The 18,654-nt window shown below is 39.2% G+C and overlaps 1 protein-coding gene across 14 annotated transcripts in view; it reads right to left on the bottom strand.

Annotated features, from left to right (window-relative positions):
• The window catches only part of LOC113636257 (regulating synaptic membrane exocytosis protein 1), a 68,774-nt gene extending 50,260 nt beyond the window's left edge, over positions 1–18,514 (bottom strand). For all 14 annotated transcript variants that reach the window (XM_027136226.2, XM_047812058.1, XM_047812060.1 and 11 more), the window contains exons 1-2: positions 17,889–18,514; positions 16,361–16,435 (exon numbers count right to left, since the gene is read on the bottom strand). In XM_027136226.2, coding sequence (XP_026992027.2) covers positions 16,361–16,435; positions 17,889–18,058 — 245 coding nt within the window. In that variant the 5' untranslated portion in view covers positions 18,059–18,514. The remainder of the gene's footprint in view (positions 1–16,360; positions 16,436–17,888) is intronic.
• Positions 18,515–18,654: the final 140 nt, after the last annotated feature.

Genomic DNA, 18,654 nt, shown 5'->3' with positions numbered 1-18,654 from the left:
TTTTGTTTGGATAGGAAGTATAGGTTAGTTAGGGCGTCATCGACGATGAAGATTTGTATTATTACTTTCCTTTGTAGTTCAGGTTAGAGGGATATGTTCAAGCTGGCGCGGTTTTTGTTTTGCTTATTTCTTTGTTTTGGCACTGCTCATGTCTCTTTTCCTCTTTGTGTCTTTTGTTATCTTGTTTCTGTAGATATTGTAAATATTATCACCTATGTCACCACCACTTGTATGATAATAGAGACAGGTTTTGCCCACTATTTGTTGTCCTTGTTGTTGATTGCCACATATACACCAGAAATCTAACTTTATAATCATTTCATATTGTTACCTTCCCACCCATACCCCTAAACACCATTTGGGATCGTAACATTGTGTTTGCAAGTAATTTTGGGTAATTCAAGTCTTGTGCATTAATTAGGCCAAAGAAAAGACATATCACTTGTGGAAGGTCCTGCAAGTTGTCCATCACCACTTGGCCTTCAAGTAGTCAAATGCAGGCACATCAAGGAAAGAGTTGATATCAACAGACACCTAGTGAAGACACATGTATCTGAACTAATTATTAATTGGTTTTATTTTGTTTAGGTGTATTTTGTTAGTTTTTGAATAATTATGTCAGGTTATAACATAACATGTTTATGTTTGCTAACTTATTTAAAATTACACCACCAGCTTCGTAGATTAGTCTGGGAAATGCACCATCTGCATTTAATTGTAAAAGCCGTAAATGTAGAAGAAGATACGAACATATACAAAAACTAAATTCTGTTTCCTGTAATAGAAAATGTTGTGAATAACAAAAATGAACATTGAACATTCTGTACCAATATGCTCTCACACCAAAAACTAGAAACAGAAAAAAGTAACAAAGGAGAACTGAACTGTTTCCAGTTGCACAATAGGTTGAAGAGACAAGAACATTGCAGGCTGCAGGTGTGTGGAAATAACGGAGACTAACAGCCATTCCACTGGAATAAGAAGAAGTCACGCACAGTGGAAGACACACACACATAGCTCCATGTACAGTATAAGTGAACTGCCTTACTGTACATCTAAGTAACTCACTCTGTTCAGTCTTAGGTTGGGACAGACTGACTTCACACTTGCAAGTGTATTAAATAAAGAGGTTTGATATTCCACAGGACACAGGAGTCACATCATTTTGAAAAACTAAACAAAACAATGCTTTCTGAAACATTATTTACCAACTTGGTCACAAGATACAGCATCTGGATAACACTACCTTAGGGCACATGGGAAATGACAGTGCATGTATCTGAGTTAATTGTTGAATGACACATTGAACAGAACTTGCTAAATTAGAAATCTGTTCTTGGGTTTCATGCAAATTCTCATCAATGGGGCTAGAAACTATTTCTGGTTTTAAGACCTTCCAGTCATGTTCGCTAAGTTTCTTTCTTCAATGTGAAATACTGTACAATTTGTATAAACACTGCTCCAGATCCTGCAACCTTTGTAGGTTCTTCTGATTTATACTCAAATGTCTATTGGACATATGCTTTAGAAAATGTGCTTCTGTGCACAGCTCAGAAAACTCACAATGCTGACAATTAAATGCAGATGGTGCATTTCCCAGACTAATCTACGAAGCTGGTGGTGTAATGTCAGCAATACGTTAGCAAACATAAACATGTTATGTTATAATCTGACAGAATTATTCAAACACTAACAAAATACACCTAAACAAAATAAAACCAATTAATAAAACACAACTAAAAAGGTCTCGTTTGAAAATTACAGATATCCTAGAAGGTAGCTCCATGCGATCTAACCAATAAATAGCTAGACCTCTCTGTAGCCAATTAATGGTGGCGAATATGAAAGTGGTTCACAGAGTGGGAAATATCATTAATTGGTCTTTGAAATAGCTAGCATGTTCTTTCTCATGGAAGCACATGTTAACCCATGGTTGTGATCTGTTTAAATATTACCAGTAATCACACCTCAATCACCTCATAAACAGGGAAGGAATTGGTAGCTAGAAAGACAAGCTCAATTTAACAGCTGGAATATCAAGTTGTGGGGTGTTTTCAGTGGTATTAACAACAGTTTGTGAAATCTAGATAAAGTGTGGGGGTTAAAAAGTATTTCTTTGCCAAATTTCTTTACTCACACTGCTATTTGGAAATTGGTGTTGCAGAGCATGTGGAAATAATTTATATAATAATTTAAGTGTCAAAAACAGTGTCAGGGAAAAATATCAACCTCTGGCAATTTAGAAATTAAGCTTTCCTCTAGGAGAGGTAGCCAAACACATATCTAGACATTTTACAGTAATAATAACTGAATGAGATTTGTTGTTGTAAATTATAACGAGCTTGAAAGCAAGTGCATTTGAGTGAAGCCGACAGACATTCCTGTCTGAGTGAGAAGACCTTAAAAAACCTGCTCTTTCTCCACAACCAACAAAACTGAGGTACGGTAACTAACGATAAATCTACATTTGATATATCCAACAGTCCACAAGAGAATGACAGTTTTTATAAGTTATGCTCAACATTAAAGCATCCTGACCACAATTTTACAAAATATATCATAACTAAAGCGAATAAAAGCCTATACATACAAAACACCACCTCAGACTTATTAGTGAGTTAAAGAAGCCTTTTGTCCATTTTTCATTTACTTCATGGCTAATACTATATTGCTTCTAATAGGTGTCTAGTGGATCCAGGACCTGCAAGTGATCCAGTGACTACCTTTAACTGGTGTACTTGATCTAGTTCGTATTGATTCACTCTGCCAGTGTATTATTTCTGCTCCCTCAGACCAGGCAATCAGGCATGAGAATAAGTGGATGTATCATGTGGTTCCATATGGCACCAGCAGCACATAGATGAACTGGCTTGACTGTGTCTCTCCTCCAACGGAACTCCCCTACTGAGGGTAACATTCACTGCCCCAACCCCCTACTAATCCCACACATCAACCAACGCCAATAAACTGCCCTATTTTTGTTATCTGTGTATAATTAATCTATACTCGTAAAAAATGTATCTTTGTTGATGGAAATAACATGATGTTTGTTCTGTTTAATTTGTTCTGGATCATTGTCCTGCCTTATGCTTTTGTTTTGTTCATTTTTCACTGTCTCTCTTTAATATAACAAAGTATAATCTTTTACATCAGTGATAGTCAACCTAGAGCCATTTCAGAGCCAAGCCGAGAAATAAAAATATAAACAATAAAATAACATAAAAAAGTTAAGTAACACATAAACTGCTGCTGATCATAATAAAAAGCCTTGACCCAGTCCATCTATGTGAAAGCTACAAACAGCATTCTGCTGATTAGAAATGTAAACTAGGAATCATTGTTTTCAATTCTAATCACGTTGTTGCTGGATATTGAGCTCTATAAGGATTGTATCACTATAATATTATTAAATCCATGTAGATTCCCTCGACCAATGTTAAAAATTATACAGGTATATAAGTACTGGCAAAGTACTGGCAACCCTGTGTAAAGGTATAATTTGTGATTTTTGTGAAAGCTTGTTGTTGGAATTTAAAATACACATAAAAAGCAACTGTTTTTCTGCAGATTTTGCTTTATATGAAGTCATGTAAAGTCTTGTCAAACACGGTAAAGTGCATCGAATATTTCCAATAATTCTCTCTCTATATATAAAAATATATATAAGTCTCCTGAGTACTAGAGAATGCACTATATACATCATCACTGACAATATTAGGCAATATAGAAATGCTAGAGAGGTCATCACATGATCAGTATGGAGGGCAGCAAATATGAGATGTTGTGCATGTTACATGATGAAGGGAGACTCCCATAGGACAGGTAGAGAGGAGCGAGTGTGCAGCAGTGCCCTCATTATGCCAAGCTGGAGCATCCATGCAGCGCTGAGGGAGTAATGTTCCTTCCTCCCTTAAACTAAGGAGGGTCTCTCTTAAAGCTGTACGAACACTGTCCAATAAATACCTCTGGGACAGTTCAACACCAAGCTGACACAGAGTTTGAATTTGAATTTGGTGCTGGCTTGCAATTCTTTGGATATGTTGAACTGTGTGTGCTACAGCAGATGTCCTATCCTGTGTGTGAGATGAACAGAATAGAGGCAATACCTTCAACCAATTTTTTTGTAAAGGTCATGATAAAGCATACACATTTCTGTTGTACCAGCATTTTTTACTCCATAATCTCTATTTCTGTCTCCCAATCATTGCAATGTATCTTACAATAGACTGTACATGGTTCTGTACATCATAATCACGCTGCACTTTATTAGATTTAGTTCTGATTATTTGATATGAAACCAGATCTTAGTGGGCACAGAGTATTTTTAAACAAGCCCAGCCTGACATTAACGTTTCCATCTGCTGATCCTCCCAAGCAGGACGAGTGGGATTTCTGCTCCAAAGTTACAGTTCCCATTTTAACACTAATAACATTATTGGAAGCTAAAACTACTACAACTACTAGAAATCTGAGCAAAGTGTTGATCACCCAAAGAGGCAATTATTATTATTTCACCAGAATTTAAAATGTATGGACTTGTATTATTGACTGTTATATATAATCTATGGACTGTTGCTTGATCTTGAATTTTGCCATGTACCTTGCAGAGTTTTTTGTTTTCTATCAGAAACATATGTAATTACTTTCTATGATAGTTGTAATAACATTTAACACAAATGAATGGAAGAGGGCTTTGGCTCAATGCATGTTGTAATAATGCCACATAATGCATCTTGACCCAGATCTGCAAGAATTTTTTACATTTGCCTGCATCCTAGAGGAACTGACCTACATAAAAGTAACTGGAGAATAAAGAACAACAGACTCAGATCCTATGTCAATGCTTAAATGCAAAGGTATTTGGGATTAGTGTAGTTTTACTTTTTCAGTCAGGCTTTAGCTCATTGGCAACTCCTCCAACCTCAGTTCTCACGGATAATCCACAAGTTCTTAAGTGAAATGACTGAGCATCAAGATCTGTTCCAAAAATACTAACTGTCCCATTGAATCTCTGCCTGAATAAACCATTCTCTCACCAGCCTACATCATAGCATATATTCACCAATAGATTATAGGTGATATTGGTAAGACTCATAAGAAAAATGCTCTCCTTACTATTCTACAATTTGTCCCTTAAATTAAAAAAAAACCCAAACAAAAAAAAACAGATTCTCACATAATAATGAATCAAGAACATCTCATCTACCCTCAGGTCTATTAAAACCACTGACCATACCTCACCACCCTGGCCTCATATTGCAATCAAATTAATCAGTGATCTATCCAAAAACACCCCAAACACACACTCAGGTAATCCGAGGTCACTTTTTGAAGGGCTTTCATCTTGTTCCTCTCCAAAATTTGCCACTCCATAATGCTCCTTCCTCCCTCAAACTAAGGAGGGTCTTAAAGCTGTACTAACTCTGTAAAATAAATACCTCCGGCACAGTTCAACACCAAGCTCACACAGAATTTCTTAAAAACTGTCTAGCTCTAATTTACTCATGACATTAAGTTCTTATAGAAGTGAGAGATCATTGTTTTTAACCTTCAAAGGTTTGAGGATCGAAATTTTCTATAGCCATGGAAAAAATACATAGTCTATCTACAGGGAGATCTTTTGGTAATACTATATCATGGAGAATATTGTTTCCGGTAGAGGGTGCAATTTAGCTCCCACCGTTGAGAAAGGCTTTACCAATAACTAAAAAGTAATGTCAGCCTATTTTTAGGATAAGATCACAGAAGACTACAGAGTGATAACCATCAAGACAGGATGCTTATACACAGTGTACTTCTGCATACTATGAAAGGCTGGAAATTTCCACTGTTGACTGAATAAACCTGATGGGGACTCACTGAACTGATCATGATAGGTGTGTATCTCAGCAATAACCAAAAGATTTGCTCAAAAACATCTTTGATTCGACAGGCATGGTTCGGGTTCAACATAAATGTGGCTGCAAAAACAACTTAATCGGAATGACCATCAATACCAAATGAAAGAATGGAATTTCTTCTATCATAGCAAGTCAGTTATTGACACTAATTCATGCCAATTAATTTGACTCGTTCAAAAATACTGACATATTCATCCCTGAAACATGTCTATACAGGATTGTGTTTGCAACCCTGTCTGCCCGGATTATGTAAAAAAAAACTCTGAAAGGATGCTCACCCTCCCACTAATCCATGTGTGTTGCAGCTCGACAAGTACAGTCATAAGTTTGCTACTCCATCATTACCTAAGCATGTGAATTTTAGTTAGAATACAGTTCACACACCATACAAGGGCATAAACAAAACAACTCTCAGCCTGATAGACAGTTCACCATTAATAATGAATTGCTAGCTTTTAAATCTGAGTGAGAAATAATGATGAAGCGTTATTAAATGTACAGGGCTTGCACTTAAAGGACTGCTATTATCACTGAAAGCAGGTGAATGAGTACAAGAAAAAGAACAAGAGATAGTGAGCATGAGCAGAAGATAAGTGTGTGAGGAAACAAGAGTGAGAATGATCAGAGTCCAGCTTTTACAGAGCCATCCACTTGAGTGGCCACTTGGCTCTGTCAATAGCACAACTCATTACTCTTCCCTTTAAACAGTGTCAGTGACACACAAGCTTTAATCAGCCAAGGCTTCAGCTAACAAACCCAATGAAAACATTCTGCCTAATATACCTGCCTGCCTTCACACCTACTAGCAGAAGCACTGTAACGAATTTAGTAGGAATATATGTAGATGGAAAAAGCATAGTGGTGTCTCTTTTTTTTTTAAACACAAGAATTTCCGTTTCCAAAAGAGCAGAATGGAGGAGTGGTAGAATGAGCGAGGAAGAGGGGTGGAAAGAGACAGATGGAGTGTGTGAGCAGTGGTGGCAGCAGCAGAGCTACAGTAAATGGGTACCAGCCTCCCAAGACAATGCTGTCCATATGGTCTGGCAGTGCATTTATCCACCTCAACCATCAGAAACCAGCAGAGCCCAGCAGAAGCTTCAACCTGACACTCACAACTAAAACACACTCTGCAAGGTACTTGCTGTGTATACACACACCATAAAAATCAAATTTACAGTGCAAACAAAACACAAATTAATTTACATGATACCTAGCAAAGGACAGGCATAATTATGAAGAAACAAATCTAGCAAAAAATCAGTATAGACATATTTTAATGCAGAACTGCAATTTTAACAAACACGCCATGGCTTGAAATGAAGTTAGTAGTAGCTCAACACCCATAGTGGCTAGGTTTTTAACAAGTTTAGTAGTTAGCGTTTCAACTAGCCAGTATTTGCCATAAATATAATGTTATACATATGTATGTTTCAACATACTGTTGAAACAATCATAAACAAACCAGTTCACTGCAATAACTGTTGAAATGAGTGTGCAGTATTTAAATTCTGATGACCCGAATGATAATTTATAACATAACAGCTAGCTTGCACACTAATTCATACTACCAACCTTGTTTATGCAACATTGGACAACCCTGCTAATCTTTTGTTAATGTACCATTATTTGTTACCTGTAGTTTTTAGCATATTTTTGTGGTTTAGTATAAAATCTATGCTGTAAATTTAAAATATCACATAAATCTATCTTATTAGCATCCACTGATTGAATGGTGAAATTAGAGACTTTTTCGTTGTGTTTCTAAGTATTTTAGATGTAAAAAAAATAGGCTCATTTAATTATTTTGTGTTCCTAAATTAATTTAAAAAATCATCTAGTAATTCAGTTTTGTTAAACTGGTATGTTTTCGGGGGATAAAGTAGGATTTGAATGTCTTGCCATTATTTTAAAGTTGTTAAAAGAGATATAAGATCTTAAAACATCTTTTTATACAAAAAATTGAGATCTTCTGTATTTATACAAATTTGCAATCACAAGGTCACATGAAAGATGTGGGAGTCCATGATGGTCAATGCAAAACTCATAATGACCCCAGAAATCTTGTCACCATGGACTTGTGATTGTAGGTTTTACTGTCCTGGGCCTCTTACATTATTGCATATAACCCAACTGAACAAACGGACAAAGCTCGTGAATACCTCTTGACTCATAACTGCATGAGTTTTTAAATTGCATTGCTGCCACATGATTGGCTGATTAGATAACTGGATGAATATTCAGTTGTACAGGTGTTCCTAATAAAGTGGACAGCAAGTCTATAATAATTATTTCCACTTCAGTTCCAGGCTGTAACACTTCAAAATTATTGGAAAGGTTCTTGGGATGTGAATATTTATGGTCTCATTATGTATGTAGTGAGACCTGTGCAGTTCAGCCTTCCTCTCTTTTCAGTCTGGCTATGATCAAGATGCACAGGCTCATGTATCTACAAGAGCGGGATTCTACAGCAGAGAAGACTAAACACATCCAGCAAGCACTAAAAATACTCTGTGAGAAAGAGGCGTTGTAGGTGGAAAGCAAAAAATGACGAAGATTTCAGCTCTGTTGGGCTGGGCTTTGCTATCCTCCACTAAGTGTGTGTGTGTTGGTGTGTGTGTAACTGTGAGCTGAGATTATTTTGTGATGTGTTTCTTTAAACTGTTCGTTTTGCAGTTCTCCATTTCTGTGATGACCTTTTCCTTTCCTTTTTTTTTTTTTGCTTGTTTGTTATCTTCATACTATTCTTTCCCAACTATCTACTGTATGCGTCAAACACACACGTTGCTTACTTGCATGTCAGTCTGTATAAACTCTCTATGGCACTTAAAAATAAAACCCTGTGCTTTAAAATTCCACATACTGTATACATTAAAGTAAGTTCTGTAGTATATTCACACGATAACTGTTGTGTTGTCCCTTAGACTCTGTAGTGATAAGTGTCCTCCAAAGAAAGAATAAAATAATGCTGAGATGAAAAACAAACACATCAACCCAAAGAAAGACAAATCCCATCGGTTATTATAAAACATACCATACAGTCATGAGCTTTGGGAGCTCTTCCTCGGTTGATGGCACCATGGATACAGCCCTTAAAAACACTCTGCATCCTATTTTCTCCAACCAGTGTGTGGTTGTCACCCAATCCTACCCAGGAGGCAATATGCCAATCCACAGGAGCAGATAGTTCATGAAATACATGCAAGGAGTGCAGAGAGAAACTTCAAACCTCAAAACTAATGTTTCCCATTGCTTGTGCAGAGTGAGGAACTGTATAGGAAACACAAATATCACTTTGGAGGGATTTATTTCCTTCCACACAATTCTTGCAATCTATTGTGAGTGTATGTAATACCCATCATTCCAAACTGACAAACTGAGTACATTTTCAAAATAAAAATCCACTGCAATTCATCATTAAACAATCATGCCAGATGGCATCTATCTAGATAAATATCTACATTTATACATGACACTTACACCACACGCTGCATCCGAAAAACCAACAGCATTGTGGATGTCCCCACACACCCCTCACACACTCTTCACCCTCCTCTCGTCTTGAAAAAAGGTACCGAAGCATTCAGGCTCTCACGACCACGCTGCAATTGTTTTTTTCCCACAAGCCATCAGACTGCTCAACAACTAAAACTGAACTGTACAGAGCACAACACACACACACTCACACACACACACACACACACACACACACACACACACACACACACACACACACACACACACACACACACACACACACACACACTGTGTGCATGGAATGCACTGATATGCACCAAATACACACTCATCCAATATACATCCTCGTCTACAGCACCACCCTTATCCAATTGTTTACATCCTGATCTTGACATTTTTTTGCTCTTTGCACATGAGGTCTTGCACATTTCATTCAATTGCTGTTTTGCACAACTCATTACAATAACTCCTGTAAGTGCTGTTACTATAATAAGTGTATTGTCTTGTAGCGTTTTATACTGTTTGTTACCCCTGTCTTTTGTCTTGCACTGTTTGCACCAGATTGCACAGATGCACTTTATGTGGTTAGGACTAACTTACTTTAAGTCCTTAGCTCTGTGTTGTTCCATGTAGCACCATGATCCTGGAGAAACGTTGTCTCATTTAAGGTTGTACTGCTTCCGCTAAATATATAATTGAAATGACAATAAAAACTTCTTGACAAATCTTGACAATCTATCTACCTTTCAGTTCTGTGAAGTTCTCTCTCTCACACTCATCAACTTAATCCTAATCAGTTCTAGCTGACTTGCATGCTTTACACTGCCAGAATTACACAACGGACAGACATTTAATCTAAATCTTGTGAAAAGATACATTATGTTAAAATAACTCCTAAATTTTAGAAAAACTCCTTTAGAAGATATTTGGAAGAAACCTTAAGAGAAACCAGCAGGGTCTTAAACAGGTAACTCATCCTTATCTGGGTGACACCAAATACAAATGAAAGCACTATAACTTTCTAAAAAAACACACACACACACACATTAATAGCAAGAGCAGAGAAATGTCAGTGAGGGAATCTTCTACTCTTCCCCATTAAAGTAAAGTAACTACCATAAAAGATAAACCACATTTTAATACAACAAAGTTGCAGACTACATTATCATTGTGTTAAATCTGTGTGAAATTGTGTCAGTATTTGTTTAGGTGTATTTGTCACCACAGTCATTTAGTTATGGCCATAACAAGCGATTCCTCCTCAGGTCAGGATCTTGTGATCTCCCTGCACAACTCTCTGATCTCCCCTTCTGCCACTGCTTGCAACCTTGGAGTAACCACGTACAACCGACTGTTCTTTTTCTCCCATGTTGCTAACGTGACATGCTCACGCTATTTTTATCCACACAGGCTGCTCAGATGCTTGTTCAGTCTCTTCATGACTACTGCAACTCATTACTGGCAACTCTACATATGAATGCAATTTGTCCCCTTCAAATGATCCAAAATGCCACGATGCAGCTTGTTTTCAACCTGTATAAGTTCTCACACACCATCTCACTGCTGCGTTCCCTCCACTGGCTTCCAGTAGCTGTGCGCATCAGATACGAAACACTGATGCTTGCCTACAAAGCCAAAAATGGACCGGCACCCTCTTACCTCAAAACTCCTATAACTCCTCGCACTGCAACACGCTCGCACTGATCTACTAGCACTGCTCAACTGGTTAAGAATTAGATAAGACTCTTTTCTGTTCTGGCATCTAGGTGGTGGAATGAACTTCTCCTAGATGTCAGAACAGCGGAGTTACTGGCTGTCTTCAAATGATGGGTGAAGACCTACATCTTCCTGAAACACTTAAACTAGACCTTGCATTCTGTGTTTGTTTTATGTATTTAAAAAAAATTAAAAAGTGAAACAATTCCTCCCAACAGAGTTTTAGTCTGTGACCTAGTAAACCAGTGTTGATGTATTCATTGATAGAGACTTCAAAGCACGTTTGTACATCACTCTGGATAAGAGTGTCTGCCGAATGCCATAAATATAAATGTTAATGTAGTTGTATTTAGCGATCTTGGTGTTTAGGGGTTAACGAGTTTATCTGTACACAAGCAGGAGTATGTTGATCAGGTAAATGTGGGCTACAACAACAAATACAGTGGAGTAGAAGATTTATGTGAGGGTAGCTCAAGACACTCATCAATACTGTAACAGCTCTGCTTGCCTGTAAATCTCTGCTCGTCTGACACGATCCCCTGCCTCGGTGAAGGATCTTCCTCGAGATAGAGAGGACTCAAGGGAACAAGGGAAACACGTAAAAGAAAAAATGAAGAAGTAGGATGCACATCGATCTAGAAGAGCGGACTAAAGCCAAGCCGTTTGGACATGCTGTAAATGTGTGTTTATCACACTTAGCACTGTGCACTGTACAAAACCTCCATAAATAGATGTGATAGACCTGGGGTCTTTCAATCTCTCTAACTCATCTAAAATCTTGCTAAATGGAACTCTTTACTGACTACAATGCTGCCTCACTGACACCACAGAATCACCCTGCATATAAAAGCCAATTACACTGGTTTGTTTGGGCTTCTTTTGCACTGTCTCTTGCACACACACACTACCATCCTTGAGAGACAAGAACTTTTCAAAGCTTTCCAGAATTACAATATGGGCTCAAAGCCCAGAATGTCCAGCTTTTAGTCTAGCTGATGACGCATGACTCTGCTTAAGTAAAACGACACCATTTGGGAGAAAAGAGGAGACGCGAAGGAACACTACCTACTGAACAATCTGAAACGCTCGCTTACACACACACACACACACACACGTACACCGTTCCCACACACAAAGACACCATTTAGCAATGGACAGAAAGAGGGAGTGTGTGAAGCAGCAGGTGCTGATACCACACTTCGGTAGTTGACTGTTTCACTGACTAAAGTCTTTGCTAATTAAAACCACAGAACTTCAAGTGAAGTAATATTTGTCTAATATTGTGTTAAATATTTATCATGATTATCCATGCATAATTCCATAATACCATGTACATTCAGTGTACCTGTGTGTGAGTGTGTGTGAGTGTGTTTCCCATTTCCATCTGTTATACTTTTTTCCCTCCTGTTTCTTGTCACATTTACATTATTCCCATTCATTATATCACTTAATACATTCATTCATTTTCTACCGCTTATCAGAACTTCTTGGGAGGAGCCTGTGCCTATCTCAGGCGTCATCGGACATCAAGGCAAAATACACCCTGGATGGAGTGCCAACCCATCGCAGGGCCACTTAATATAATAAACACAAATTTTCCTATATATCCAGTTTGACCTACAGCATGAACTTCACCTCACATTCCATATTACACCTCAGCTTCTACTTGAGGGAAATCTTGTATAGCGATCACCAAGACTCTCCGAGGTAGTTAAAGCATCAATAGCATGGAAGAACAATACAAAAGGTCATATAATATTTCCTTATTTCCGTGTTTGTGATTTTGTATTTCAGAAATGTCTCCGATGGTCCAAAAAACAAGATAAATATTTATTTATTCATTTCCTGTAATTGATTTATCTGAGTCAAAGTTGGAGGGAAATACTGGGTGTGAAGTAAGAACACACCCTGAACATGCACACACACATTCAAACATGTATTAGCCATAAACCAGTAATGCTACCTGTTACAATAAATGCCAAAAGAGATGACAAAAAAAAATGGGATTCAAGCTCCAACCTTCTAAGCAGTAATCCTAGACCTTAGCCAATAGGCTACCACATCCCCAGTTGACAACCAGCCATAAACAACTCTTCCAAAGGATTGCTCTCCTTGAAAAGAACAGGCCATGTTTAACAGAAATCTTCAAACATCATAACATTATTTAAAACATTGCCTAATCATCGCAATATGCCAGGCCTTGCCATCGACTGCATATGTTGTCCACCAACAACAGAGTGACAGGAGGATGGAGTACTCTTTGGAATGGCTGTTCAGCTTACACAATAATGTCATCAAGATACCAAGGTTCAATATTTACTTTGTAAATACAAAAGATACCATTTTACAAATCTGCTGACTGATCCAGGAGTCTGCTGCTATAGATTGTTTAAATACCAAAACATGACTTCATTCTGAATGTGCATTGTTGAATGTCCTTCAATATTGTGATCTCAAAATATGTAGAATTCTCATCGATAACATGCATAATGTTACCAGTATTCTTTCTAAAGCCTTTTACTAACATTCAACAAAGTTGTGCTATGCCAACATGATACTACTAGGGGTTTTTTTTTTTTTTTGAGAGTGGGACATTTATTAGCTTTTATTTAAAAACAGTCTAAGGAGTTCAAAGGTTTCATTGTTTTACATTTAGGTGCAAGCAAAGTATTTTTAGCTGTATTAATAATTGTTAATAAATAAACTCACAAGGATAGTAAGACAAATTTATTGTGTGTGTGTGTGTGTGTGTGTGTGTGTGTGTGTGTGTGTGTGTGTGTGTGTGTGTGTGTGTGTGTGTGTGTGTGTGTGCAGTTATAATAGCTATCTAACTGCAGGAACAGATGGATTCTTATCTATCCTTGCTGTGAAGAAACATGGGTCTTACATGCAAACTCTCTTTCCCTCTCTCTCACTATCACATTTCTTAAGCAGCACATTTCTATTGCCTCTATTGGCATGTTTATTCATAATAACCACTTTTTAATACCTTTATTATTAAAGTGAAACAGAGAATGAAAGAAGAAGAGAACAAATTATGTTCCTGTACTTCCACTCTTATCCTTGTGTAACCAGTACATAAATGCTCAGTGTTTAGCAATAGACATTATCGCAAAGAAGCCTTACAGAAATCTAAATTATAAATTTTACATTTAAATTGATTTCTGATAAGCAAGCCAAAGGGGATCATGGAAAGGGAAATCTGCAGAGAAGATTTTCCACCGTGGCTTGTTTGTCAGACCAAGTGGAATAAAAACATTTCTCCATGTTTGTCTTTTGTTAGCAACATGCAAGCCAAATAGTTGTTGTGATTGGTGATATATATTTCCCCCATAAACAGAATGAACTTTATAGTCTCTCTCTCTCCCTCTCTCTCTCAAATAAAAGAGTGTTTGTCATGAAGTGTGTAATCTAAACAGTGACTTTTCAATTTTTTTGCATAATCGTTTTTTGTGTGCAAGCGTGTTTGTGGCATCTTTCTTCAAAATAACATTTAGTTAAGTTAAAACAGCTTTACGGTCAGATGATGTTGACTTTGCAATGAAGCTAAAATAAAACTGGCCTACAATTCAGCCAGAAGGAAAGAAACCGCTGTTACGTGTACTGACCGCTCCTTTAGTAGTGTAGCGTTTTTGTGCATTTCATGTAACTCAGCATCTCTGCGCTTACAAGGGTTTTTAAAAATGTACAGTATTAGCTGTTATACCCCATTCACCTGTTTACAGAAAGATTGTTATTATATAGCCAGTTTCCTTTCATGTCCTCAGTTATCTTTAAATTATAGACACTTACATTATCCAGCTACACAGTGGGAATGTGGCCAAATGCAATGCTGATGCTGTTGTCTTGAGCTGCATTATATGGTGTAATCTGACTTTTTCTCAATACAGGTTAGAGCTTTCCAGATGTAACTAGGCATGAGAAAGCCAGAGAGTGAGCCTTTGCAGCTGGAGCACTAGGACACTGACTGTAGCACATGCCAAACCAAGAGCTAACACTCAAAGCCCTGTTGGTGTGTGGGAACAAATGGCTTCCTGAGGCTCATCCTCCAGTGGGTGCTAATGTATGGAGTGTGAAGCTATTGAAAGGCTCCACTGCATGATTTGCTTGTTGCTTTATCTATTTCTCTATTCATGTATTCCTCCCTTTTTTGCAGGATTTGTGTCAGTGCTGCTCTGGCACACACCGGAAGACGAACAGAGATCTGAGATAATATTAAGCCCAGCTCTGTGGCCTGATCTTTGACAGAAACCAACTGACTCACTCAGGATCTAAACAGCAAATGGTCAGAAAAATATCTACATCTTCAGAAAAAAGCATCATAGGCAAAGGATGCTGTTGTCAGCAAGACTCTTAAGTAGAGTAACAGCTCAGGTCTCTGTCCTTTCCATCTGTATTGACAGCTAATCCTGGGAATGAATTACATTATTCACAAAGATATATAAGTAAATAGCACTCAAACACACATTGATGTAGTTCTGGTGGCTGATTAGTGACACTAGATATGACCACATCCAGGAGATCCATGTGCATGTACTTTGTCATTTTATCCTAAAGCACAACCATCCTATGACCCTCACACTTCCTGACAGACAAAAGATGTTGATGAGCTTTATCTGAACTGTTCTGCAGCTCTTTCAATCTGTTGAACAGAAAACCAGGGCAATGCTGGCACACATAAATATTTTAATATGGCATAAATATTACTCTCGTGGGCTTCTATAGCACAGCTGCAGGAGCCTGTAATCGTTTTCTGTGTTTGCAGGACAGAAGAATGTTAATGTGTAATCACAGCACAGACCCTATGTAGACAAGATTATAGCAGGGCAGAGGAGACTTCGGCTTTAAAAAGAAAGGCAGAAACTGTAAGCACATGCAAGCTGAGTCACTTTCAATGATGAATAATATCTGAAGTAGATCTTGAGAGGAATTCCAGCAGGCATAAGAGCATTGGCACTCCATACCCAGCCATTCTGGTTGGCACAGGATGGCAAATAAAGATAGCATCCTCATCTCAAAATTGCACAGCTTATTTAGATTTATTCCTTTACAGATATCATGTTGAAGGCCCGAAACTGTTTATCCAGATTGTCACTGCCATAAAGAATGCACTTCTTTATGTCAGTGCTAAAGAATACAGTGGAACAAATTAGAAGCAAGCCTTTTACTTACATTACAGTGAAAATACCAGCTTTTTATAAGTGCATCAAACACTTTCAGTCCAAAAGCTTGATTTATCACTAAGTACATCTGAATGATGTTATTTTTACCTGATGTCATTCTGCTGTGGAGGTTTCTTGTTCCCAACCAGGTTCACTGTTTTCGCTTGTATGGGCTTCTCCTCTCTGAAAAATAGGGCAGAGTGTACAGTACAAACAGTGGACATATCTTATCTTATTAAACAACACAAGTTCATTAACTTTTACCTATATTGTGCTACTATAGTATTAGTACATTTAGAGCACTTATCCAGAGTGACACATTTTTATTTCAATGGGCTGTGCTCTAGCAAAAATCTTGAGCTTTTCGGTAGCTAGTTAGATATTTATTCATACATTTCCAACTGTTGTTGTACAGCCTCTATAAACAGTGAGGAGAACTTCTCATGAATAGGGATATGATATGTTGTGTTGTAATGTATAGAACATAGATCTAAATGTCTGGACCATGCAACCTAATTTCTAGGAGACTAAAAGGGCTGTGAAGAAGTGCCACTGTTTTGCTAGCACTGCTCAGAGGGATCGTACACTCAATGGGTTAAAAACACACCGACCGTCACGATGACGAGGCACCGGGAGTTTAGTCGTGACAAAACGACGAGACAGAAATCTTTCACACCTTTCAGTCGTTTCATCACGTCTAGAGGTGATCATGTTGATTCATTTTTAAAAAAAGGAAGCCGTTTTTATCACAGCTTTAAACACACTTGGCTCTGTTCATCCATATATCCCATAAAGAGCCTGTAGTGTGACACCAAAGGAAGTCTGTTACAGACTCTTGTATCTGATACAGTGTTACAGTGAGATTGTTTTGTGCTGAAGGTGCAGTAACATCACCCCAGTGTGACATGAACACCAAAGGAAGTCTATAAGCGTGAGAATCAGTCCAGTCTGTTACAAACTCTTGTATCTGATACAGTGTTACAGTGAGATTGTTGTGTGCTGAGGGTGCGGTAACATCACCCCAGTGTGACATGAACACAAACACTGTCAGTGATTCTGTCTCGACCGGCTGTGAACCGTCCTGCACATGGTACAGCATTCACATGGAGCTACAGTAACAGAGCCATCGTTTGTGCTTTACACCTGAATATTATTTACACTCATCAGTCAGTATAAGTGAAGACACGTCAATGAGACAGATGATGGAGGATTATTTAGTAGTTATTGTAGATTATTGCTTAGGTGTTACAGCTGCTGAGACCCGAGAGGAGTAGTGCGAGTTGTCAGGCTTTCGCAACACACTAAGAGAGAGAGAGAGAGAGAGAGAGAGAGAGAGAGAGAGAGAGAGAGAGAGAGAGAGAGAGAGAGAGAGAGAGAGAGAGAGAGAGAGAGAGAGAGATGTGCTTAAAAAGGGACGGTAAAGCAAACAGCGGCTCTCCTTAAGTGCGCGCGCGCACACACATCCACCCACACACCCGTACACACACACGGTGCAGCGCAGGTGCACGTGCCTTGTATCAGGTGTGTATGGCACACGAAAACACACAGGCGTCTATCGGGTCGCGCTGCATCCTTATACTAAACCTATGAGAGGCGTTGGGTTTATAGATGGAAACATATGATCACGCGGTCTTACTTGAACATGGCCTGCTGCTCCTTGGCCTCCTCCTCGCGTTGCCGAACCATCACAGCCATGATAATCTTTCTCTCCTCCTCTGTGAGGTGGCTGAGGTCCGGCAGCTCGGGCATGGAGGGCGGCGCAGTGGGTGGGCGAGGGCCGCCGCGGGGCCCCACCGAGGCCGACATGTTTTCCCCGTTCCTTGGCGGACTCGTGTTTCCGTTTCGAAAGCTTCTAAAGCCCGTGAATCACGACATGGTCCACGGGAGCATCGGCGGCTCACGCAAGCGTTGCAACCCTTTCATGGTGGCGGGGCGGCTCTTCGGTCGTAGGTGCTTCCCTTCTAAAACAGTTAGTTGATTCTGTCCTCTCGGTCTCCTACTACCCTGTGCCCGCCCTCTCGCCTCTACCCCCTCTCTCCGGTTATCGGTAGCCCATCTCTCCTCCGCAGGATGCTGCTCGATTACAGGATGGTTGTCTTTATTGTCCGGCTTGGAACGATGCTAATGCCGGGCTGACGGTGAGTCGTCGAATCAGCTCGGCTCTCTCGGTTGGCTGAGGCGCCAGTGCCGCCAATGCCGCCGCTGTCAGGCAGACGGAACAGTCAATGGGACCGCAGCCCCTCGGGCGCGCGCATCCTCCGCACGGAGACGCGCGCACACTCATTTGAGAATGGGGCTCGCCGCGCGCGCGCCGCCTCTCATCTCCAGTCTCCAATCAGAGCACACCGGTGACGCGCCTCTTATCCGCCAGCCTCCGCGCCCATCATCCCGCGTGCACGAGA

The sequence above is a fragment of the Tachysurus fulvidraco genome, chromosome 4 (assembly GCF_022655615.1).
Source record: "Tachysurus fulvidraco isolate hzauxx_2018 chromosome 4, HZAU_PFXX_2.0, whole genome shotgun sequence".
NCBI classification, from domain to species: domain Eukaryota; kingdom Metazoa; phylum Chordata; class Actinopteri; order Siluriformes; family Bagridae; genus Tachysurus; species Tachysurus fulvidraco.
Note: the sequence above shows the minus strand (reverse complement) of the source record. Positions and strands in the feature narration are given on the sequence as shown.